This window comes from Rhipicephalus microplus, chromosome X (genome assembly GCF_043290135.1).
Source record: "Rhipicephalus microplus isolate Deutch F79 chromosome X, USDA_Rmic, whole genome shotgun sequence".
Taxonomy (NCBI): Eukaryota; Metazoa; Arthropoda; class Arachnida; order Ixodida; family Ixodidae; genus Rhipicephalus; species Rhipicephalus microplus.
This window is the reverse complement of record NC_134710.1, coordinates 157,741,302-157,766,021: the sequence shown is the minus strand read 5'-3', so window position 1 is coordinate 157,766,021 and position 24,720 is coordinate 157,741,302. Positions and strand designations below refer to the sequence as shown.

General features: G+C 42.5%; 1 protein-coding gene across 2 annotated transcripts in view; it reads right to left on the bottom strand.

The window, feature by feature from the left end:
* Nucleotides 1-24,720, bottom strand: part of Ac76E (adenylate cyclase type 2 Ac76E) — a 770,909-nt gene that overhangs the window by 22,863 nt on the left and 723,326 nt on the right. For both annotated transcript variants that reach the window (XM_075878061.1, XM_075878062.1), the window contains 4 exons: nucleotides 24,499-24,663; nucleotides 14,755-14,839; nucleotides 4,955-5,095; nucleotides 512-625 (listed from right to left, as the gene is read on the bottom strand). In XM_075878061.1, coding sequence (XP_075734176.1) covers nucleotides 512-625; nucleotides 4,955-5,095; nucleotides 14,755-14,839; nucleotides 24,499-24,663 — 505 coding nt within the window. The remainder of the gene's footprint in view (nucleotides 1-511; nucleotides 626-4,954; nucleotides 5,096-14,754; nucleotides 14,840-24,498; nucleotides 24,664-24,720) is intronic.

Below are 24,720 nucleotides of genomic sequence, written 5' to 3'. Positions count from 1 at the left end.
GCCGATGTTAAGAACAGTCAGCCGTGATTATGGCATTTATTATTTTCTTTTTTTTACGTCGTTGATGTTTTTATCATCACTGGGTTATCTCAGATTTCAAGTGAAAAGTGAGTTATTTCATTGGCTTCATGACCGACCACACGTTGTTCATATCTGTTGTTGTTGCTTTGTTATACCCCCGGGGGATCATTTTTCAAAACATGTTGCACAGTTTGAAAGCGAAAGAAAAACAAATAGGGAACATTTCAAGTTTGAAACACTTAGTGCTCATAAGTGTATAGTGTATGAATGTGTTCTGTAATTATCACATACTCTGCACATTGTCAGCGTTAGAGGAAGTCTGCGGGTCACTATATTTTTCTTGCTGCTACACGAGTGTTGGAATTGAAAAAAAAATAGCCATAATGACCTATGGTACTATGGAAACAGCATCGATACTACTTGTTTCAAGGTCTGTGAAGAATAAGGCTACTTACTCATTCCGTGGTAATTTAAAAAAGAAAATACTTACTCGGACGAGTCCGCAATCATAAGGTATTTCCTCAATGATTTCAGTCGTAAAGTTTCCGCTGCTGTCATTATTAGCTATAATGATGTGCTCTCCGCCTGTGCTCCCACAAGTAATCTAGAAAAGAAGCAAGTATCATGCACATGTGTAAACAATGCACGCAGATTCTAGGAAGTGGCCTCTATGTCGCCAAGAATGATCTGAAGGTACAATAATAATTATATTGTGTTTTCAAAAAGAAACAGGGAAAAACATGTGAAAGAAAACGCAAAAAATAACTCGCAGAAATAGCGAATTGCGACTAAACCGGCCCAGAATGTCCAACTCATTTGAAGCCAACTACGCCAGAACACAAAATGCTGTTCGAATTAAGACCTGCCACTTGTCTAGGTGCGCTGATAAGTCCTTATAAATAAGCAAACTATCGCCTGCTCCCTGCAGGGCTCAAGGAAGTACCAGTCAAAACAGACACGCACGAGAGAAACGACATGTACCCAAGCGCTTTTGTGTATAGGCGTCATTTCTCTTGTGGGTGTCTGTTGAAGCTTGTATGTACTTGCTCCACACTGAACCAGTTCGTGCAAATAGAAGTGTTGATGCAGGGCCTGTCCGCTCTTATTGGTACAGTATTGTACTTTCGCGTCTGGTTGGACCATAGCCCAGATTAGCGTTCGTTAATATCTGTGGCGAACTGAATCGACGACGCCAGCAGCAGTGTGGCAGTCTCTGGGAAGAAGACTGTTTGCCCATGGGTTACCAGAGTACACTCATACTGGAAAACAGGTTGCCTTGAACTGGTTGCCTGCGCGCCAGCTGAGGTTTTTACGAGTCGCCAGCATGTTCCAACGACTCAAAATCTCCTCTACCATCACTTTTGACAATGTCAATTTTTGACAACTGCGGTCTTTAAGAAATGTTTCTTACTGATTGTTGTTTATCGTTCAGTCATTTCCTACTGTAAACAGGTTCTACATATACAAGTTTCATTCGTTGAATATGAGTGTAACTTTCACCGTTAAGTTACATTTTTATCTAGAAGATCTCGGAGGTCTTTGCTGAAGTCCACCTATTGGAAATTAAGGACAGTCGGAAAATTCCTCACTGCTCAGCAAAAAAGAAATAATAATAATAATAATAATAATAATAATAATAATAATAATAATAATAATAATAATAATAATAATAATAATAATAATAATAATAGCTTTTCAATTATTTTTATTTATTCATTTATTTATTCAGTACATACTGCGAACCATAAATGGTCCAAGCAGGAAGGGCACACCACATACAAAAAACACAAAAATAACATGTACCAAACATAATGCAATTCACTCAACTTAATTCACAATAAATGGGGATCACATGATTTGTTCCAATCAGACACTGTTCGTGAAAAGAAAGAATACATAAAGACATCAGTTCTCGCGAAATATGGGGTAAGCAAATTGAGATGGTGATGTCGGGTCTGCCTAGTTGATAGGAAAGATAGAGGCGGGGATGGATCAATGGCGAGTTTATTGTTAAGTAACAAGAAAAAGAAATCAAGCCGTTGTTTGAGTCTGCGCGAAGCAAGTGGCTGAATGTCATTTGCAGTCATTAGTGCAGAGGGTGGATCAGATAGTAAGTATTTGTTGTATATAAAACGAACTGCTTTCCTTTGAACCCGCTCAATTTTATCAATAATAAACTTTGTGTGAGGATCCCATACTGTGCTCGCGTATTCTAATTTAGTAAAATAAAAATAACTAAGAAGCTTTACATTTGGAGGGCAGTTATGCAGTTTATGTCTTAAAAAGCCGAGTTTTCGGAGGGCAGCTGAGCATATGTTGTCTATGTGGACGTTCCAGGATTGATTGTTAGTTAAGGTCAAGCCCAAATATTTATAATTTTTAAAATAATAATAATAATAATAATAATAATAATAATAATAATAATAATAATAATAATAATAATAATAATAATAATAATAATAATAATAATAATAATAATAATATTAATAATAATAATAATAATAATAATAATAATAATATTATTATTATTATTATTATTATTATTATTATTATTATTATTATTATTATTATTATTATTATTATTATTATTATTATTATTATTATTATTACTATTATTATAATGACGTATTAGTGAAGATACAACTTTTTTCTCAGGTTTTGCATTTGTAAAAATTATAAATTGCACAGTAGCTTGTAAAGAAGACATCGAAGGCACGCTCCACAATTCACGTCAGTCACCACTGAATTGCAGGCAACCATCCAGGTGCGCCGTATTTGCATCGTTGTTGAACTCAATCGGTGGTGCTAAGGCCCAGCTGACTGAGAAACATTAGGGTATTTTATAATTTTTTTTGTTTGGTTAGATTTTCAGTTTTCGCCGTGGCAGTGTAGTGGCTAAGGTACTCGGCTGCTCACCAGCAGGTCGCACGTTCAAATCACGGCTGCGGCGGCTGCATTTCCGATGAACGCGGAAATGTTATAGGCCCGTGTGCTCAGATATGAGTGCACGTTAAAGAACCACCGGTGGTAGAAATTTCCGGAGCCCTCCACTACCGTGTCTCTCATAATCATATGGTAGTTTTGGGACGTTAAACCCCACACATTAATAATTAGATTTTCAGTTTGTCAACCACCTGGTAGTGACTTAAAATTAAAGTAGCAATGACATCAAATTTCAAGATCGAGATGTGCCCATCATTCAATCACTTGGTATGCAGAGGTCTTCTTGGCCGAATTCAAATGGTTTCCATCGCGTCGAAGTTATTTTATTTTGACATCAAACAGCATGTAAAAGCTGAGGAGAAAAGACGAAAAAAAGACTGCCTTGCAACATCGACACTAGTGCTACGTGTTTGCTGTGATATATTCCACAAATGCCATCCTGAGTGACGATACGCTAGTAACGATGACGTCGTCGATCTCCGAGTGTGTTTGGAGCCGACTCCCAGCCATGCCCTCACTAGTGGCTCTCTCCTGCCTGTGTGTAAGCGTGCGTGCGATTCATCGTGTCGCATCGACTGATTTGCGCTGTGCTCCACTGCGTGTGAGTGCGATCATACAGAGCGACAGTGCGTGCCAGAATGTCGGGGAAACGCTGCGTAGGGAGAATCTGCACGTCGAGGCGCGAAAAAAGCAAAGAGTTCATGGCGTTTCATGCCTTTCCAAGCCACGAACTTCATTGCAGCCAGTGGGTTGACTTGGTATACACTGTTGGTTAGAGGGACTGGACGCCTGTCGACAACAGCCGCATTCACTCCCTTCACTTTGCGGCGAGCTGCTATAGGGTGAATTCTGTGTTGGCGAACCAGTTTGGTTTCACTGGCAGTACGAGGTCTCTTCTCGAGGCCGGGACTTTACCTATCGTGTGCCCCGCTGCATCTGAAGCAGCGGCTGACTCGCCATACGTCCGCGACATGAGGTGCGTAGTTGGTGTTCCTGAGCTCCAACAGTACGACTGGGACTAATAAATACATCGCATTTAACGCGGAGCTTGTCAAGCAAGGATCGTTGCGAATCGCGGCGATACCCAATTGCAGGTCACTTTCATCATCATTTGCCGATGTTGACCGACATGACGGCGGGGACAATTGGTGACAGAGGCATGTCTATGCCTTCAGAGAGATAGCTGGACTGACTGTACATAAGCTCCTAGCAGACGAAACGCCAGAATGACGTAATCATTTTTTGTGAAAGCGGCATCATCTGTGCAGCGTCCTTGAGGTGGCCGCGAGGTAGCACTGCCAGCACTACAACTTGGCGGGCTTTCCACCCATCATTTGGAACCGCGTTCGATAGCGAATATTTTATTTGTAGCAAAGCCTCCGAACTCTGAAATGGGTCGAACTCTTGAGTACCTCCTAGTGGGGCTACCCAACAAGGACGCCGCTCGCGCTGAGAGCCCGTGCTTGGCCGTGACTGTCGCCATTGTATATTCTCGCTCGTTGCCGGCTAATAGACGCCTTAACATATTCAATATTACAGATACACATTTGTCACTCAGACGCGTTTTAGGTCGGGAATCGCTACTATAGGGGGTTGATAGCTACTCGTTGGCGCGAAAATCTTGACATGAGTAAATTTGATGTCAGTGCTTCTTCAGACTAATACCAATTTATTTGGCTTTCCTGATTAAGATTAGTGCTAACTCCATAAAATGGTTACAGTAGGAAACTGAAGGCTATGCATTTCGATTTCATTCGTTTATTTCATTAACCTAAAGCACTGAAAAAGTCATTCTTAAGCGATCATTTGGAAGATAACAAGCACAATCATAACTAGGCGGTCTTTTATTGCTCTTTCGTATTTACATATGTTGTTCTCACTATAATGCTTTAACATAGAACAAAAAATACAGCTGTTATGTATACACAATTTCTACATTGCAAATACTTTAATAATATCAGGGAATGGCCACGATGGGCAACAAACGTACCATGTTTATGAAAGTCGCCGACATAATGAAGAGGATCGTGGTAACGAAGAACAGGATGCGAAGCAGCAGACTCCCCGCAAGTCCATGAATGCACGCGGGATGAATTGCTGTGGTGTGCGCTGAACTCTCACCGTCCATGCTCTTATGGAAGAAAAAAAAAAGAATAGTAGAGAGAAACAGATTTATAGATAAGGTGTCGGAAGAAGGTATACGTCATTGTTTATAGACATGACTGGAGCATTGTTCATGCATACAAAGACATATTTGCAGGCAGTACAGATACTAATACAGTGACCTACGAAGCACGCCCACTTTGTGTACAAAACTCTTTTGACTGATCACACAATATATTACTACACGCGAGAAAAGCTGTCGCGGTGTCCTAGTGCTTGTGGTCCTTGATTGCTAAACCTAATTTTTCACGGGATCATGTTGCCGCATCTTGATGGAGGCAAAAATTTAGAGAGCTTGTTTTTCTCCTGCGTTGCGTCAGTGCTTTGCAATTCATCATGCAATATGCTGCACGACCCCAATAAAAGTAAGAAGAACTGAAACAGAACAACAACTACAGGGACTCTTATATGCATTCACATAAGACCATTCGAAGGCGATATTCATCCTCATTTTCTTCTCAGTCGATATGCATAACCTCTCCCACCATCTTCTGAAGGGTTTCTGCACCTAACTTACTTTTACACAACCTCAGCAATCACAGGCATTGCAAGCTTTCTGCACCTAACATAGTATTACACTTACTCCTTGATCGGCATACTTTTTAACCAAGCGACAGTGTAATGTGATGAAAGTCATCATATGAAGTCTTGTCGTGTTCACGCCATAGCGGCGTACTGTTGACGTCACAAACTTTGACGATCTATTATGCCACTATGACGTCGACGTCATATGGCGACATCACCACGTAACCACGATTCCATTGTATAACTAGTGTTGACGTCGTCGAACTCGGGATGCTGATTCCAACGGTCAGTTTCCGCATTTGATAAGGCATGTAAGGCTTTCGCCTTAAGAAAAAAGAGCTTGTCGCATTTAGTCTAAAACCATTTCGTTATCCGCTTCAAGAAAATTTAGCCTCTCGTAGAGGCAGAAACATAGAGAGTAGCAAGGAAAGGTAGGAAGCTTCGCCAGGCGCAGTTTACTATCCTGCTTTAGGGGGACGAGCTAAGTGGCTCAGTAGCGTACAGAGAGAAAGAAAATGAGGAAAGAAAGAGGCAGCGAACGGTATTACCAGCCCATTTGGGTCATCATCATTATCATCAACCTGACTGCGCCCACTGCAGGGCAAAGGCCTCTCCCCGGATCCGCCAATCCACCCGGTCTTGTGCTTTCTGCTTCCACTCTATATTTTAAATATTAAGTGGAAGCAGAAAGCACAAAACCAAAACTTTATCAAGAATCCGTCCAGTAAGAGCGCAGTTACAAAGGTTTGTGGTACGCTGCAATCGCATTTTCTTTTCTCTCGTCTCGACGAAAGCGGTGGAAGCAGAGCAGGTAGGTACGACATAGGCAACGAGAATAATTCACGTGTGCCTCATGACCTTGAGCGCTGTTTCTTTTTTTTTTCAAATTAGCCGCTCTTTTCTGTGTAATCACACGCACACGCGCGGACAAGTCATGGCGTCTCGCGGCGATCCCTGTAACCTCCAAGCGCGCCGTGTTAAAATCAGCCAATGGCTAATAAATGGCCTTTTACGAATGTCTTTTTAACTTGCTCCGTCATTTGTTCATAAAAAAGAAATATTTTTTGCTGATTTCGATAATTTATCATGAATTCCAGGCCACTTGCAGCACTATACCATTTGTGTCGCGTGTTCTCGGGACCCTCTACAATCAATCGGCAGAATTTTGTTACCATGCTCAACAAAAGTTGCAGGTTCCCTTTAAGGTTACTCCTATATTTTTACTTTCCATCGCTCGCTACGTCGTCCTAAATTGCAGCTGAGCCCTCTTTGAAAGCTTCCAGGTTTCTGCACCGTAGGTAAGTGTAACCAGGAAGAGGCACCTGTTATATGTATACCTTCCTCTGAGGGCTAGTGGTAGATTACCATAAAAGATTTGAGAATGCTTGCCGAATGTGTTCCATCCCACTAGTATTCGTCTAGTTACTTCACTCTTGTGATTCGGCTCCACGGTTACTACCTGTCCTAAATACACGCATTCCTTTACCACTTCCAACCACTCTCCTCTTATCCCAAAGCGCTGTATTCTGGGGAGACTGTTGCACTCATCAAAGCAATGTCATTGGCGAATCGCATGTCACTAAGATACTCTCCATCAACTCTTATTCCCAACTCTTCCCAATATAAGGCTCTGAAAACCTCCTGCACATACGCATTGAATAGCATGAAAGAAATCGCGTCTTGGTATTCTGTCACCCTTCTTGGTATTCTGTCGCTTTCTTTATATATATAGAGAGATCATGCAGTGGAGGAATAAGACATCGATTCTAGAAATGCCAAAGGAGAGTTGTTAGTAGAGTTCGCAGAACGTGATAATATACGGATATTGGATACCTTCTAAAAAAAAACGAGTGAACCGTAAGTGGACGTGGCGCAGCCCAAATGGTGAAACTAAAAATGAAATAAACTTTATTCGGTGTGCACACCCGCGCATTGTACATGATGCAAAAGTAGTAGGCAAGATCTGATGCAGTGACTATAGAATAGTAAGAGCTTGCATTCACCTAGATTTCAGAAGAACACAGGCACAAAGTGAAATGCAAGAAGTCAATTAATGAGGTAGCGTTGAGAGGTCAAGTACAAGAATTCAGTTTTGCTTCAAAAGAGATTTGCGGCTCTAAACAAGATAAGTGGCGTTAGCGTGACACGGTGAACGATAATCTAACTAGTATATTCAAAGAGTGTGTAATGAAATGCGGAGGTGCATTCACTATACAGGACACTGGCAAGCTATCTCAGGAGATGAAAAATTTCATTAAGAAACGACAAGCCATGAAAACCTCAAATGTAACAGAATAGAGATAACAGAGCTTTTGTATTTAATCAATAGGAGTAAGGGTGCCGACATGAGAAGATATAACGTGGAGAGAATCGAACATGCAACAAAAAGCGGAAAGAGCCTGATAGCTGTGAAGAAGAGCTTGTGCATAAGCAAAAATTAGATGTATGCGTTAAAGGACAAAGAAGGCTAAGTTACAACCGATATCGATAGGATAGTTGATGTGGTGAAAAACTACTACAAAGATCTGTATACAAGCCCAAAATAACCAGGATGATATTGTACGAAGCAATGACAGCCAAGAGAAGTTCGACATTTCAGCAGTAACGACGGGGGGAGTAATGAGAGCTGTAGAAGCAATGCAAAGAGGCAAAACCACTGATGAGAATAATGTAAAAACGGACGCGCCAAAAGACGGCGGAGAGATTGTGTTAGACAACTGGCCACCTTATATATGAAATGTCTGTTGACATGAAGGGTACCAGAATCTTAGAAGAACGCCAACATCATATTAATTCATAAGAAAGTAGACGTCAAGGACTCGAAAAATTACAGGCCAATCAGCTTATATTGCTGTTTGTTCTCTACAAGCTATAAGCAGAAATAATAGTTAATAGTTAGTTAATATCGTTCATAGTTAGGTAATATAGTTAATAGTTATTTCATAGTTATTAAAATAGGAAGAAATTACGATTCAATCGACAAAATGACTAAGAAGGATTTCGTACAGCCTACTCCACAACGAACCATATTCATACTATCAATCAGGTGATAGAGAAATGCGCGGAATACAACCAACCCCTCTACGCAGGCTTCATAGATTACGAGAACGTGTTTGACTCAGTCGGGACATCAGCAGTGATGCAGGCACTACGGAAACAGGACATCGACGAACCCTACATAAACAAATTGTAAAAAAATATAGACAGTGAATTCACAGCCAATTTGATGGTGCCCATCTAATCTACGAGTGGTCCCGGAGACCTGTCGGCATTAATTATACACTAGCAAGCCTTCATTGCTTTCTGCGCCACCGACTGCACTGGCACTCAAAAATCGCCAGCGCCAGCAGAAAAAGAAATGACGCACCTTAAGAGGAACCTTCTAGCGAATGACTCGTAATGACTAGTCGAATGGTATTATCTCTTGATGATGGTTTTATTGCGCACTGTGATTTTTCGGTGTGTTCCATTTCGTTGAGCATCTGTTGGCGCAAGCGTTTATGTGTAGGTGGTCTTCTCCACATATCTAGCGAAAAACAAATTGTCAACTCAAGACCAGTGCTTTGTCTCGCAAAAAATTTTTATCGTTTGCTTTTCGCACCAGTAAATGTGTCATATTAAGTGCATTATGACCAACTAACTCGGTATCTCCCGTAAATTCGCTACAATGGCCATGATATGAAAACCACGACTTATGAACACGGAGCTTAACACAGATTCCAGCATCTTCTCTAGATATAGCTGAAATTTAGCTTTTGAAGCGTTTAAAGAGCTATGAAAAGCGCTTCCTAACTGTTCACCATTTTTATCAACCACCTCCTACCTACTTCATGCGTCTGGCATCTCAGTTTTTTTTGCGTAGTGAATGAAATACTTCATCAAATATTAAAACTTTAACTGCAGTTATTGTTACAGACATTACCGATCTTTAAGCTATAATAAAGAAGACATTCATTCATTCAAGATTATGCTAGCACTTCATTATGGTTCGCCTGTATAATGAAGCAAATAACTGGTCTCACTTTTAACGCTCAATGAGCGCCTCAGGCTCACGTGGGTATTGTTTTCCTTGACAAAGCAGGCGTGCCAACTTTATAAGGAAGCTCCAGCTATCTCGAGCCAAAGTTTCAAAAGGCACCAATGTGCATGAGTGGCCCCGCTGCGGTGGTCTAGTGGCTAAGGTACTCGGCTGCTGACCCGCAGGTCGCGGGTTCGAATCCCGGCTGCGGCGGCTGCATTTCCGATGGAGGCGGAAATGTTGTAGGCCAGTGTGCTCAGATTTGGGTGCACGGTAAAGAACCCCGGGTGGTCAAAATTTCCGGAGCCCTCCACTACGGCGTCTCTCATAATCATATGGTGATTTTGGGACGTTAAACCCCACATATCAATCAAATCAATCATTCAACTAATGTGCATGAGGACGCGACAAAATGCATATTGACGACTGTTGCATGGAGTAAGTCACACAATTTTATTGTTTTCTTATAATAATTAGGCATTTGAATTTACAAATTTTTGAAGCAACAAAACTGCGCAAAACTTATGGAGAGAAAGCTGTAGAAAGGTTTGCAAATGTTCAAGGAGACAGTTTATATAACTTATAATTTATAAGTATCAGTGTTCTTTTTTCTGGTACTATGCATTCCCCACGAAAAAAATGACGTGCCCGCTTGTTCACCTATGCGTGGTAATTACAATGCTCCCCTACGTTCTGTGTGAAAAGTACCGTAGCATTAGGCCGGCTGTTCGGCTGTACTGCGTCGACAGGACAGCGCCGATGGTGGTGTATGTGCGATCACGCACGTTTCGCTAGCAGCAACACAAGCAATAAGCACTCTGTCTGCTTATCGCGGTCATGACCCACTACGAGCGAAGCGTATCATTTGTGCATAGATCGTTAGAAAGCACTGCAACTACGGCGCGCCTAGGCACACAATAGGCATGTCACGGGGCATTTAATTATTCATCTATTATCCTTTTTTTGGATTTCGCGGGTATTACTGTTCATCAGAAAAACCCTTATACTTAATAGACATAGGTCTAAAAGCTATGCGACATTTTTCAAACCAATGCACAACTTTCTCATTGGAATATGGCCATATTTGTTGCTTTTCAGCTGAACATTTAGCCCTGCTCGGTGCAAACCTTGGTACTTCAAGTGAGGACTAAGAGACAGTGACGTCAACAAAGGAAAGTGCTATTAGAAGCAAATCTAATGCAAATGTGAAGAAAGAAAACTGCCACAGTTTAGTGGTAGAGCATCATACGCGTTATTCGAAAGTCGGAAGTTCATTACCAACCGGCGGAAAATTATCTTTTGCTCCACTTTTATTCACATTCCCATCACGATCATTTCTAACAACATCCACTAAACATTCATTCGCATCCTTAGGGAGTTTTAGAATAGCGCACCGCAAGCCCTTGTGGTACGATCGTTGCCACTGGCATGCGTCGTAACGTGAGTCGGCGTTCGCGTTCGCGGACCGCACGCAAAAAATTTGAAATTGCGTGCGGTGATGGCGGCCCGCATGTGCCCGCATGTGCCCGCAGGCACTGGTTTCGAGACTATGGTGTCGTTGTGATCGTGCATTGCGGTTTGCAGCAGGGCAAACACTATTCTAAAGCTCTTATGGCGCCCGCTTCGCAGCAACGTCCGCAGCGCTTGCAAACGGTATATTAAAACTCCCTATTGTCTGTTAGTTCACAATAATATTGTGCCTAACAAGGAAAACGAGTCCTTACTTCTTCCCTTACTTCAGATGAGGCATTTTAAGTGATATGAAAAAAAATACGCACATGAGGTGGGCTCAAGAACGTAGCAAAACTAAATGTGTGTGCGTGTGCGTACGTGTGTGCGTGCGTGTGCGTGCTTGCGTGTGCGTGTTTGTACAGTTTAACAAACTACAGAAGAAGAATGCGTTAGAATTTCAGAAAGATGTTCTTAACGCTCTTTTGGGCTGTTATGTATACGATCACGAACGATAATTGTTGGGCTTCATCATTGTTCAGCAAACAGACAATCACAAGCGTTTGAAACACAGAAAAAATGACAGTTTTTATATAGCTGATATAGAGCAAGGATAAATAAAAAAAGTTATACACGCGCAAAACAATACACGTTTCTTGTAATACTTTGAAGTGTGACAAAGAGACAACAAAAAGGTGACTCCATCAAAAACTTGCCGATGACATATTGCCACCGGTACATCAGCTACAGGTCCGGCACTCGAACCAGTTGCCACAACGTTAGTGTAATCAGCGGTCCCGCTGCCAGCACAAAATTCAGTCGCACCAGCTACGTGCGATCATGGAAGGTATATTTAGCTTTGTGTCCTTTTTCAGCTAGCTGTGAGCGTCATTTGGTTAGTTGGGTTCCTGTAGCTACTCGAGATTTACAAAAGACGCCGTGTTGGAGGGCTCGGGACAATTTTGATCACGTGTTGGGGATTATTTACCGCGCACCGACACCGTACAGTGCATGGACATCCAGCGTTGTGCCTACCTCGAGATGAGACTGCCACTGCCGGGAACGAACTCACGATCTTCAGGTCAGCAGCCGAGAACCTTAAATACCCAGCTGCCACGCTTGCTGAGTTGTCAGCAATCAACCACCACGCACTCAGATTTTACACTCTTAGTCAGGTCCTGTTTTTATACTTGCTATACCAAGAAAACCCTACGAAAAAGTGGCAACTTTCCTAGTTCTGTCCAGCACCTTAAGCGATACCTGATTAAGAGTGTAGCACTATATAATCGCTAGAAAATTGCTGTTGACACAAAAAACTGACAAAAAAATGAACAGATTAAGTGAGAATGTACAAAATAGTTGCTTGAAAGCCTAATCAATAAGAAATTCGGTGAGCATGTGTCATAAAATGAGGTAAGGATTACGAGTAAGCATTCGCCGCTATTTTTAGGTTTTTCCACATTCGTAGTTTGTTTAAAGGAACTGCGCGTGATAAAGTGTAGTAAACGGTGCGCTCTATGAGCGCACCTGCGGGTTGTGCAGGTGGCCATTATTTATGTAGTCTCTACCACTTACCCCTGTAGTTAGTCCTCAGATAGCTTTCGACAAAGTACAGAAGCATTAGAGGCTTCGACAGTGTAGGCGCGTGTGCCATAAAACCTTTCTAAGCTTTATTTCTTCGCGATGCGAGAACACAAGGCGAAGAGGCAAGCTTCATAAAATCAATCTCTCGGAAAATGGTGATACCGGCCATGCTTGCCATTCATTTCACTCACGACTGCTGTGACATAGTCACTATGGGCGAGCTGAGCGTTTGCCAAAGAACACGCCGCCCATGCATCGCGAAACTTCCAACCGAAATCCTCCCAGCGAACATCCAGCGAGGCAAGCGTCGTAGTGGATAACTTAACAACGCAAGTACGTGCTTGGTTGTGTCATTCTAATTTTTGAGTCTTCAACTGAAAATCAATAGTAAAAATTGGAGTTATACTCTGCAAGCTACATACATATTTATCACCACTTCTCACGGCCTTTGCTACTGCGGTAGTGCAGCGGAAGGGAGGCTTCTGCTGTTTTTTTTTTCTCCTTTTTAACGCTGAAGTTAGAATCAGAAAGGCGCACTTTGCAATTATATAGAATTCATTCATAAATTCACAACTTCAAATTTTTTTATATAGACTGAGTTAATAAAGAAAAATATGTCAAATTAGTACCATTCATGTAAAAATACTAATGCATTATTTACGACAAAAGTTGAATGAAAAACAACAATATTTAGGTATTCCTCCTTCCACAGAGTTTAGTAATAGCCACATTTCAATATAAAATAAAAAATAGTGGCGTTGGAATCATCACTACTCCAGCCAATCTCATTTTACGTAAGTTTTGAAATAGAAATTATAAGGCAATCCACTGCAGAAGCGGTGGCGTGAGATACAGCGGTGGCACGAGTGTTATTTGCTCTAACGGACTTCCTCCTCCGCTACGAGGCACGACCACCTGGAACTCCAACGTATTTGAATAGCATGATTTGGAAATAAATGTGTCGATGCTGGTGCCCTTCTTACGATTCCGAATCAATGGATGTAGATTGACTTTAAATTCTGCAATTACAAAGTGTTGACAATAGCTTGTAATTTGAGCTGTGTTGGTTCCGCCACACAGTGAAGCATGTACCATCGTTCGGGAAGCCACAGCAAAATAGATACGTGGTATGTGTTGCAAAGGAGCCATTTTTCAGGCCACGGCAGTGTATGCTGTCAGAGCGTGCTTAAACCGAATTCATAGCCAAAATATTCGCTGAACTCTTCTGATTCCTGCCAGTTCAGCGCATGTCCCGCACACCGCTTGTATGGGGGTCCAAGTTAGCATTTTTTTTTTTGCTGCGACTGTGAGTAAGCCTTAATCCGCCAGATTTGCCAGTTATGTTTGCTATACTGAAACGAGTGTAACTAGAATCAGTGGTGTATCTTTTTTTAATCCAGAAGAAAAAAAACGATTTACCTAAAAGTCAACATTTGTTCGACTTTTGCGCTATAGGAAGAGTCACCCATATTGTTACATTTCCAGGAAGTGCATGCCAATGACAAAGTGCACGTCCAATCATTTTTATTTTGATGAAATATTTGTTTTTCACACGTATTCTTTTTTTGGACAAACTTGCGATGTATATTGTATATAATATTGGTACATTCAATTGAAGTCTTGTCTGATATCAACTAAGGAGTAAAGTGCGACTGATAAGGAATGCGAATAGTGCAGCATATACACTCTCTGCTTTTGCGCATTTTTCTTGAAACGGTTGTTGCCTAGATGGTAATAAAACGTCAGTAGAGTCATCTATGATACTAAAAAGGACCACTATAGCATCTTTTTATTGCCATCACGCGCAATGAAAGTGAGCCGCCGATTTAATCGCATTTCTTTCAGTACCGCTATTTACAAATCAGACACAGCTAAGAGTCACTTAACCAGCTTTCTTCGCACATTACACATTGCGAGACTAATAAGAAACGATGCCCTTTGGAATCAACCAAAAGCGACCTCAATAAACTAAGATAATTGCCCAGTAGGTAAGTAGTAGCATGCATGCCAGAAAATGGGTTGCAATCACGAGAGGCTCGGAAGAGGCATACCTGACACTGGCGCGTGCATGAGGCCAGGGTGAGCACGCCCAGGACAATGGAGGCAGAGGTGAGCACGCACAGGAGCATCAGGTGCCTGGGGTGCGAGAGAATTGGAGTGTCGAATAGTGGCCCCGACCGCAGATACATTTTGGTGGCGCGTGTACGTTGCTCCAGGACAACACACGCACAATGGTTTTGTGCGCTTCAGCAGATACCGCGAGCACTTCCTTCATTAAGGTTAGATCCCGGAATTCAAGCCACGTTTTTCATTACATTACTTTCCACACGACGATTGTATGGCGATAGTGAAACGTAAGCAAAAATCATGTCACGAACATCGGCAGGAGGAGCTTATAATGTTGCTCTATTTTACACCAAATTAAGGTGGGAGGAATATACTAAAATTGCCTTCCGATAGCCAAAAAATGCAGTCACCGAAAAATATAATAAACTTCCGTGGTAACAGGTTATTTTTAAAACTCGTTTGTAGGACCGCGGTAAGATGTGGTTACGCGGCAGGTTTTGGTTCACTTTTATTTCTTTTGTGTGGTAAGCTTCGGGAGGCATGTAAGCCGTTGTTCTGCATTTGCTTCGGCATTGCTTTGACGTCGCTCAGTCGAGGTGTGTAACCAGATCAGCCCTCACCACACAGACACGACCGGGTGCTCGCATGACATTACCGAACACTTCTAGTTCCCGTTAACTCCGGACAAAGGAACCAACCCCCACGTGGGCGACGAGGGGGTAGGTACGACTTCCTGATTACCTCATGGCACTTTCGGCGTGCGCATCAGTGGACCTCTTCCGAGACCCAGCGTGCCGGGGTGACCCCTCGTATCGCTTCGGCTGAGGCCCAGCCACTTGCTGTTCACGCGCTTTCAAGGCGCCGCTGTGTTAAGGCGGCGCGCGTTGCGATAACGTGTGATCGCCGTCAACCTTTCATTGTGGTATGGCTGGCCTCTGTTGGCTCTCGGGAGCGGGCGCGCTTGCGACACTTGCAAGCGGCACCTGTGATGGATGCTGTCGCCTGTGCATGCCTCCGGCTATTTCTCCGATAATCCTTTGAAACAAGCTCTGAAGTGGACGATAGTTATAGCGCGAGAACAAAACGACGACACAGAGACAAGAAGGACACGAAAGACACGAGCGCTCGTGTCCTTCTCGTTTTTGTGTCATCGTTTTGTTCTCGCGCTATAACTATCATCATGCCATACCGACTAGCCCAAGCTGCCACACCTCTGAAGTAGAACCGCCGCAGTCGTGGCTGAGTGGTTAAGGCGATGGTCTGAAGTAGAACCGCATGCGGCGAGCCAATGGTTACACCTAAGGGCACCGGGGACAGGCGGATTACTGTGCTGTCGGCAATAAGTTGACATGTTACCAGAGATGTCTTTGTTATGGCCGCAAATCACAGTACGCGTAGCTTTCGGTTTAGATAACTGTGTGCTCACTGAGCTTGCCCTTGCCTCTATGAGTTTTTCTAGTTTTGTTTTATTTACATTTTGGTTGTTGTGGTATTAGGGGCAAAGTCGTAAGCCCGTACATGTCCACGAAGGCAGTGTCCTTGTGGCGGGTTTTCGATTGACCAAGTGTACTGTCTTATCAGAGGGAAAAAAACGACAATTCACCGAGAGTTATGTAAGGGCAGAGCACCGAGAGAATATGAAGAGGCCCAGGAGTTCCGCCAGGCGTTCTGAACAAGGCTTAAGGTGCTTGACACCGTAGGCTGCGTCAAACCCCGTAGGGTCGCCATACAGAAGGTGCTTCATTTTTAAAGGGTCTTCTTTTTTTGAAACCTTTATGTCCGTAACCTTGTATGTTCTGTACAGCCTTTAAATACAAGTTTTTTCAGCAGTACTAAAACTTCTCCAACGCTGTATTTGCTCTTCAAGCGAGCATCAAGTCAATGACCGCTATTTGTACAGCTGCAGTACGTTACTTCATCCCACTTTGCCATACCACCTCGGGTGGTGCGTCTCGCGTGCCGAGTGGAGAGAGTTGTGTTCTACAACACCAAAAAATAAAACCTGAATTTAACTCGCAGTTATCCGTTTATTCGCTTTCTAAAACCTCAGCAAATGTTTTCGGGCTTACAAGCTCACTTTTTGTTTTTTTTCCTACTTAATAACGGCACCTGTCCATCCAATAATGCCTTTCACTACGTGGTTAGTCTCACGCTGTATACGCTTAATTACATCGCGTAAGCTTCAGCTGTATATGTAGTCTGTCGAAACGCATAAGTGAATTGACTAACAAACACTGGCAATTATACAGCGAACGAGCCCCACTATTAGGTAAGTATGGTGCTAAATGTACAACAGCAAAAGTGAAAGACATGGATTGCGTGGTAACAAAACCGTTACATCGAATTACTCAGTGCACATGAGCTGAAAACAGTGTTCAATGTGACACCGTTAAGACACATTATAGAGCAAAAAAATTTATACCTGCACGCATAAGCACTCAACCTAAACAGCCACTCAACAGGCTTTAAAATACAAAAAAAGGAGCGCAATATTCTCTCCTGATATTTCTTGTCTTTCTTGCGCACTCCTGTGACGCAGACAGTATAGTTCCCACACATGACGTCTATAGCATACATGATCTAGATTGGTCCATATACGCGAAATATCAAATGTGCTTTGTGCCAAGCCCTGTTTCCCCAGGCAGCCGCCCATCCGTTCTTCCTTGTCTCGCAAGAATGTCATGCACGCGCAACCAGTCACGCTTCACTTTGTGTATTTACAACTGCGCAAGTGGCAATAATAGCGTGTAGCCGAGAAGTGCGAAATCCTGACAGGCTCTAGCGTTTAGTGCTGTCATTGTTCACGTGCTTAAAAGAATTAAGGAGCGAGGAGGATACATCGCGTGTGCGAAGGAGAGAAGAAAACAACCCTCTTGTTTTTAAGCGCGGGGTGGGGAGTGGCCCCTTAGGGCGAGTTGCAGTGGCAACTTTCTTTTAAACTTGTAAAACAAATATAAAAATAACACTAGTGCGAAACAAGTTATGAGTTTTTTCTTTGATTTTTTCCTGAGCCATCATCATGGCTGTTTTACACTTGTTGCAATTTATGCCAAAAATGTAGAACGTCGTTTGAAAAGCAAGCATGCTCTTGCAAAAATGCTCAAAATGTTGGTTGAAGGCATGACAGTTTCCGACACCGCAGTTCTTCTGAAACTGCCAATAGAAAAGAAAGTGTGGTATGAGTAAAATACGAAAAAATTTGAATATTCTTCCAATATAATGAGTATGAATACGCTTAGTCGAAAGCTTTATGCGCTTAGGCTTCAATACAACAATTACAGAAATGACACTTCTTAGCACATGATGTGTAATCTCTCTCGTACCTCTTGCAGTGAATTTATCTGCATTAGTGATGTGTTCGATTATCTTATTGCTTCACGAAAATATAAACTACAGCGGGCTATCGCTTTTATGCGAATACTGAAGCAGCAAGCTACTGACGAATTGCCGAGACTAGACGAAGAAGATTTGCCGGCAAGCGCTCTCAGCCACTCTTTTTCGCAATTGCGCAAACAGTGAGTGCGCCTATGGGATTTGACGGCCTTGTGTTCGTTCCGACAGTGTGAAAAAAATCTAAGTAAAAGAAAATCGGACAACTTCATTTCTCGCAGTGAAGTGGGCGTGAGTGGAGGAACTCTCTTCACGCCAATAAGTGACCAAGTCAATCAAGCGTTCTCTCGTGCTTTTATTGATGGTCCGTAAATGAAAGACACGTACTGCCGTTTTTCGCGTCATGCTTCCGCATTCAGAAAACCTTGTAAGTTTTGCCCATTACTCACCGTATGAAAAGACTGCGCAGGTTGACGCAAGCTTCACAGCACAGGAGTGCGATAGAACGAGGAAATGAGTCACAGGGTTTTTTTTGTTTAATAAGCCAGATTTGAAAAGAAGCATGTCCTTTTGGCAATGAAAATTTGTTTTTTTTTTCGTTTAAGGACATCGGAAACACGCTTGGAGCACGTCAAAAAAGAAAAAAAACATTTCTGTGCTGGTTACATATACTCCATCGTTGCCCAGTAAAGAAAGACAACTGAGTTACCTTTTGTTTAGTGACCTCGTATGTTCATGACTCACAACCTGCTGCAATGATTTGTTTACGACTTGTCTTTGGTGGGAAGTTTGCGCACTGTTTTCAAAACTAAGAGCTTAACAATAGCACAGAATAAATCTGCAGTTTTTATACTTAAAAAAGTCTTGACGAGGTTGTATTTGCTTTCTTTTCTCTCTATACGACTCTACGGGTGCCTAATGTTCAGACGAAAGCTAGGCCACGGGTTGCGTGCGCCAGCATTGAAATCTTCTATCGCTGGATTCATTTGGTATGTCATAGCTAAAATGTATTATCTGAGGTCATTGTACGTAGACGGCTTTAATTTACATAGCACTTCTTTATGAGCGCACTGAGCTGCTTTAAATCAAAGGTTGACAAGAATGGTTGTTAACTATTTTAGGCACAAGTTAACTCGAGGCTTACCCGAGCTGCTCCGAAGACATTGTTTTGGTTCCCTAAAAGAATGCGGACTAAATGAAACATTGACTTTCGCTGGCAATGTCGATGAGTAGAACTTGGATAGTGCTATAGTAATGAATTTGTTTTCTTAAGTTTGCTTTGTAGCCCAGTGCCGTTGCAATCTCTTCTTATAGTTTTTTTTACATCCGGTTGTTAAGTACAGGGCAGAAAACCGGAGACTTCTTTTGGTTAACTTCGCTGTCGTTTTTTTATATCTCTATCCTCTTCGCTCTAGAACAGGGAAAAGATTCCGAAAGTTTTTCTTTTGTGTCTTTTTCCGTTGGCCAGTCGGCTTCACTAGTAATATGTCCCAAGTGATGATTGGCTGAAATATTTTATTTTTTTGCTAAAATTTCTGCGTAATGCGTCTTAACAGCGGAGCTGTTGAAGTTGGTGTGCAGAAAACAACAGCTGAATATGGGCCACGAAAAGTGGACCAATCCTACCATCCAGTACAGAAGGTGCATAGTTTGACTTGAACTCTCCCCAGTGAAGAAAAGCACTTCAAACGCGTGAAAAAGAGAGTAACAGAGAAAGAAAGAGAAAAAAAGAAACACTGAGAAAGGAAGCAATAGAAATAAAGAAGACACAGCTTTGCCACAAAGGCGAAACAATAAACGCAATAGCAACAAATTTCAAGGCCTCGCGCGGAATAGATAACGTTTCTCACGCGCAAATGACGCACTAAACGAACTCACCGGTATACATGCACGCGAATAAGCATCTCAGTTGTTGCTTAACGGCATCTGAAAGCGCGCGCTTTTCGCAAACGAAGACTGTAATGATTGCAGTGACTTTTGTGGCCCCGGTAACTAACAGAATAGTTCCAGGTAAAGCCTAAGGCCAGCCAACACGTACGATCCTCCCCGCGAGATAAGAGCGCGCGTGTGAGCGTCACCCCCCTCCTCTCAAAAAAGAAAGCAAGTCCGAAAAATACAGAAAAAAGTAGGAAGAATAGAGTGGAAGACAGAAACACAAATAGAGCCCCACCGCGGTGGTCTAGTGGCTAAGGTACTCGGCTGCTGACCCGCAGGTCGCGGGTTCAAATCCCGGCGGCGGCGACTGCATTTCCGATGGAGGCGGAAATGTTGTCGGCCCGTGTGCTCAGATTTGGGTTCACGTTAAAGAACCCCAGGTGGTCGAAATTTCCGGAGCCCTCCACTACGGCGTCTCTTATAATCATATGGTGGTTTTTGGACGTTAAACCCCACATATCAATCAATCAAACACAAATAAAGAAAAACTGAGAGAGAGAGAAAGAAGCAAGGAGAGGGAAAAGTAAGAAAATAAAGAGCTATAGAGGTGGAAAGAACATGAAACAGATATGTAGAGAAAGAAAACAATAGAAAGAAGCAAGCATAGTAAAGAAAAAGAAAATAAATCAAAGAGAAGCAAGGCCGGCCAGTTCCACTCTTCTTTCATGCTTGGCGCGAAAAGAGCCAAGCCGCCACAATGTTTGTCTATGAACCCAATAGTTTGCTTGCTCCTGTAAAGCGTGCTTTGTCTGTAAGGTAGTACAGTTGTGAAAAAAAGCTGCGCTTCATCAAAAAGTTTGAATACGTTCAAGTTCCCTGACGAGGTGAAGTGAAAAAAATATTAACGCGATAACATTGAAGAGCTTGTTTTACAGAAATTCCAGCGTCAGCGTCCGTAGTCGTGAGCGAAAGATTATCAACTTTTGCGTGACAGCCATGCGTCTGCTAGTAAATACAATGAAAATAACTTCGTCGGCTTGGATATGCAGTGAAAGTACCTTTTATGCTTCACAAACACACACGTCCCGTATGTATGCTTCACAATACAACATGAAATATTACACTAATAATGCGTGGTACAAGCGTACATTGCCATCGGGCATCAGGTGTGAATATTGTGAGGACTTCTTTGTTTGAAGGAGGTCAACCATTATAAAAGGCGCACACGTTAATCCGCCTATTCCCCCAAGTCCACGTAGTGAGTGCGCAGCAAGTTAAAAAAGATTTCAAGCACTAAGTCATATAGTTTCTCACAAAATTGCCTAGGGAGAAATCTTGTGCTAGTGAGCTACTGGATGCAAGGTAATGCCGTGATATGTGAGCTTTGAACTTGACTTCGATTTGTATACCTAAAAGACGCCTCTGGTTTCACGTTAAAATGATCGATTTCTTACTAAAAAAGCACGTTGTAAGCTACCTATTTTTGTCATTGCACAGAAACGTGTTTATTTATCACTGAGACCTTCTGCGTCGATGTAAAATTTTACAAAGCGTAAGAAATAAACAACGGCCGCTAAACTTGGCAGGCAGACGACAAAGCGAGCGGTTCCTCTGCCATTTTATGTCGTCTCTTTCTTTCTTTTGTCATTTGGTTGTGCCGTTAAGGTGAGTGTACTTGTATTTCTAAATATAATACGCGTACATGAGATCCGGTTTGAAACGTTTTGTTTTAGACAAGCTTAATTCACGCAGTCGTATTCACTTTTCATCCGAAGCATCGCTGAACACCAGCCAACACAAGCCTCGCAGATCCATATACCATCATTCCCTGCGCTCGAAGTGGGCCCCTTAGGAACTTCAGATAGACGGTGGCGCCACACTTCCCTCGTGGTATTTTTGTGAGAAACTCTATGCACTAAGTGTTTAAAGCACGCACTAAGGATAGGATATCGCTATCGCGTTCAACTCTTAAAGGCGAAGCTTAAGGGTTCACAAGTCTTTTTTTAGCACACATGCACTTACGCAAGGTGAAGCGAGAAGCTAGCAAAAAAATATACAAGAAACATTCGGCAGATTCCAAGTACTTTGGGAATAGATGTTAGGGGAAGCATGTAAATGGCAGGTCAATGTGATTTTTCCATTGAGGGAGACGTTATGAATTGGCGCTAAATATACATTTGCGATGCCATTTAGTTCACGTTAGCCTTATTCTTTAACTTTATCTGTATATTGTTATTTGTAACCTTGTAATCAATTATTTTTGCCACTGTTGTTGCCAACCAAATACTCATTTTTATATTTATTAGCAGGTCCCATTTCAGTGTTTACTATGGCACCTCCTTCTGGATATCCTTGTTGTCCATTTTAATATGAAATATTAAAAACTGATTTGATTTTATATGTAGAAATCCACACACAAGCACATACGTTAAACATCCACGTATGTTTTATATTAGCAGTTGTTTACAGTTGCGTAACTATGCAAACAGCAACATGCATATCAGCAACACCTAGAGCGGTAACCTGATATAGTGCGCTGGTATTTACACTTGTGCGTGTGAGGATGGTAGTCGTCAACACTTCTACAAAAATCAATTTTAGCGGGAGACGCCTAACTACGATTTACGTTAACCCGACATGACGGTTGTATTATAAAAGTACATGTGTAATGTTTATAAAGTTTGATGAACAATACTGCAACCAAATTTGAGGGTCCATTTAAATATATGTTCAGGACCTGGCTTGGCTCTGTGGTAGAATACTTCATTTCCACGCATATAGCTAGGGTTCGATCCCTGTTGGGACTATGAGAAATATTGTTTGCGTTCTTCCGGTCAACGTTGCCTATAGCAGCCTTTTCTTAATGCTCAAGCTACCCATGTGTGTTCTCGCCGTTCCTGGGTGAGTAAAACAACTTCATTAGGTCCACAATAGACGCGAGTAAGTCAGCGTCTTACTCAGGGACGGTCAGGTTGAACCTGACCACTTTCGCGCGGGCCCTCTGGACGGCCAGGACTGTCCTGGGCCCCAATCAGCTTGTTCATTTTCCATGGCGCGAGAGAAGCTGGCAAAAAGACAGCCCAAGAGAACATGCTCGAAGTCCACAGAACTACCACACAAGAGGAAATTCAGGCCTGAAAACCTATCGAGGTATATTGTATGCAGTACTGCAGAGCTGGAGTAGCTTCTTGTTTGGAGCAGTGGGAGAGTAACTGCTTGGGCCCTGCACAGCGAGGAGTGTGGCAGAGGCACAACTCTTCGTGAGAGACAAGGTGCTTGCTTATCTCGTAGTACGTCCAGAGAGGCTCGGATCACCCTGGAGATGGCACGTTACCCGGCACACGGTCAGTCGAACCTCGTGCAGCCGAGTGCACCTCCTTGTTCGCATTGATCGAAGCATCCTCAATAGTTCTAAGGTGTGCAGGAAACCAGACCAATGAGTTATTTTTAGGTGTTTGGGTTTTTTTAAGAATCTGTAGGACTAAGGGAGCAACCATATCCATTTGAAGTGCAATAATAGCAGCTTTGGAGTCTAAATAAACTGTACACACCGCCTCTCAATGCAGGAGCAGTAGCAACCTACTCTGCGACGCTGGAGATAGAAGTGTAGATGGTGGCGCAGCTGAGCCGCTTCGTACGCTCAAAAAAAGCGTTCTCGTCAGTGGTCGTTGACTGTGAGGCCGTTCTTGGGTAGATATAAAATGTCTATCCCTTGAAAGCACATACCCACATACCAATAGGACATACCCGCTACTGGGTATGTGGCACAGTTTCTTGGAAAGTGTTTGACGACGTAAGCGACGAGATTGCGACATTTTTCATGTGATGATCAGCCAGTCATACTCGCGCAGCCATCTTAGCCTCTCATACTACTTTTGGTCTACCCTTCCAAAGTTCCGGAGGCGATCACGACAGCACCCAGACATAGGTGGCTAGATAGATAGATAGAAAGATAGATGGATAGATCAATAGATAGATAGATAGATAGAAAGAAAGAAAGATAGATAGATAGATATATATATAGATAGATAAATAGATAGATAGATAGATAGATAGATAGATAGATAGATAGATAGATAGATAGATAGATAGATAGATAGATAGATAGATAGATAGATAGATAGATAGAAGACAAAAGTGCTTGCAGTACGCAAAGAAATGCTTCGCATGGAAAAAAAAAGTATAGAAAAGGCGTGAGATAAGCCGGGGAGGAGGGGCGCCGCAAGATATCTACGGACATACTCGTATATGAGAAACAAACAAATAAACCAAGTTTCGGCTAACTTTGTCGAACAAATCAGCTGAATATCTACCATCGAGAGCACACATTTGTTTTTGCCGACCCTACCAGAACAATAAAATTACCTAGGAAAGCTTCTGCGTCCTATAGTTATACTAAGTGAGAAATAGCTACCTCAAAACAGCATAAGTGGCCACGAACAAGAATATGAACTCATGCGCCTGTGGCTAAGAGCGGCGTTATATGTACCCAAAAATATGTTTGTAAATATTCGCAGCCTTACACTTGGAGCGTGAGAAGCTGCACGGTGACAATGGTGGTGAATAGCAGCGCTGAGCTGATGACGCACTGTTGGAACTGGGGGTCCGGTTGATTCTGGAACTGGGACTCCAAGTTTGTATCTTCGAAGCGCAGCAGCACAGGATTCAGACCATCAGGAGAGCAGCGCCTGTGGTTCGTCGCTTGGCTTATATGGCGAGCAACAATAAATATGTGGGGTAGCCAA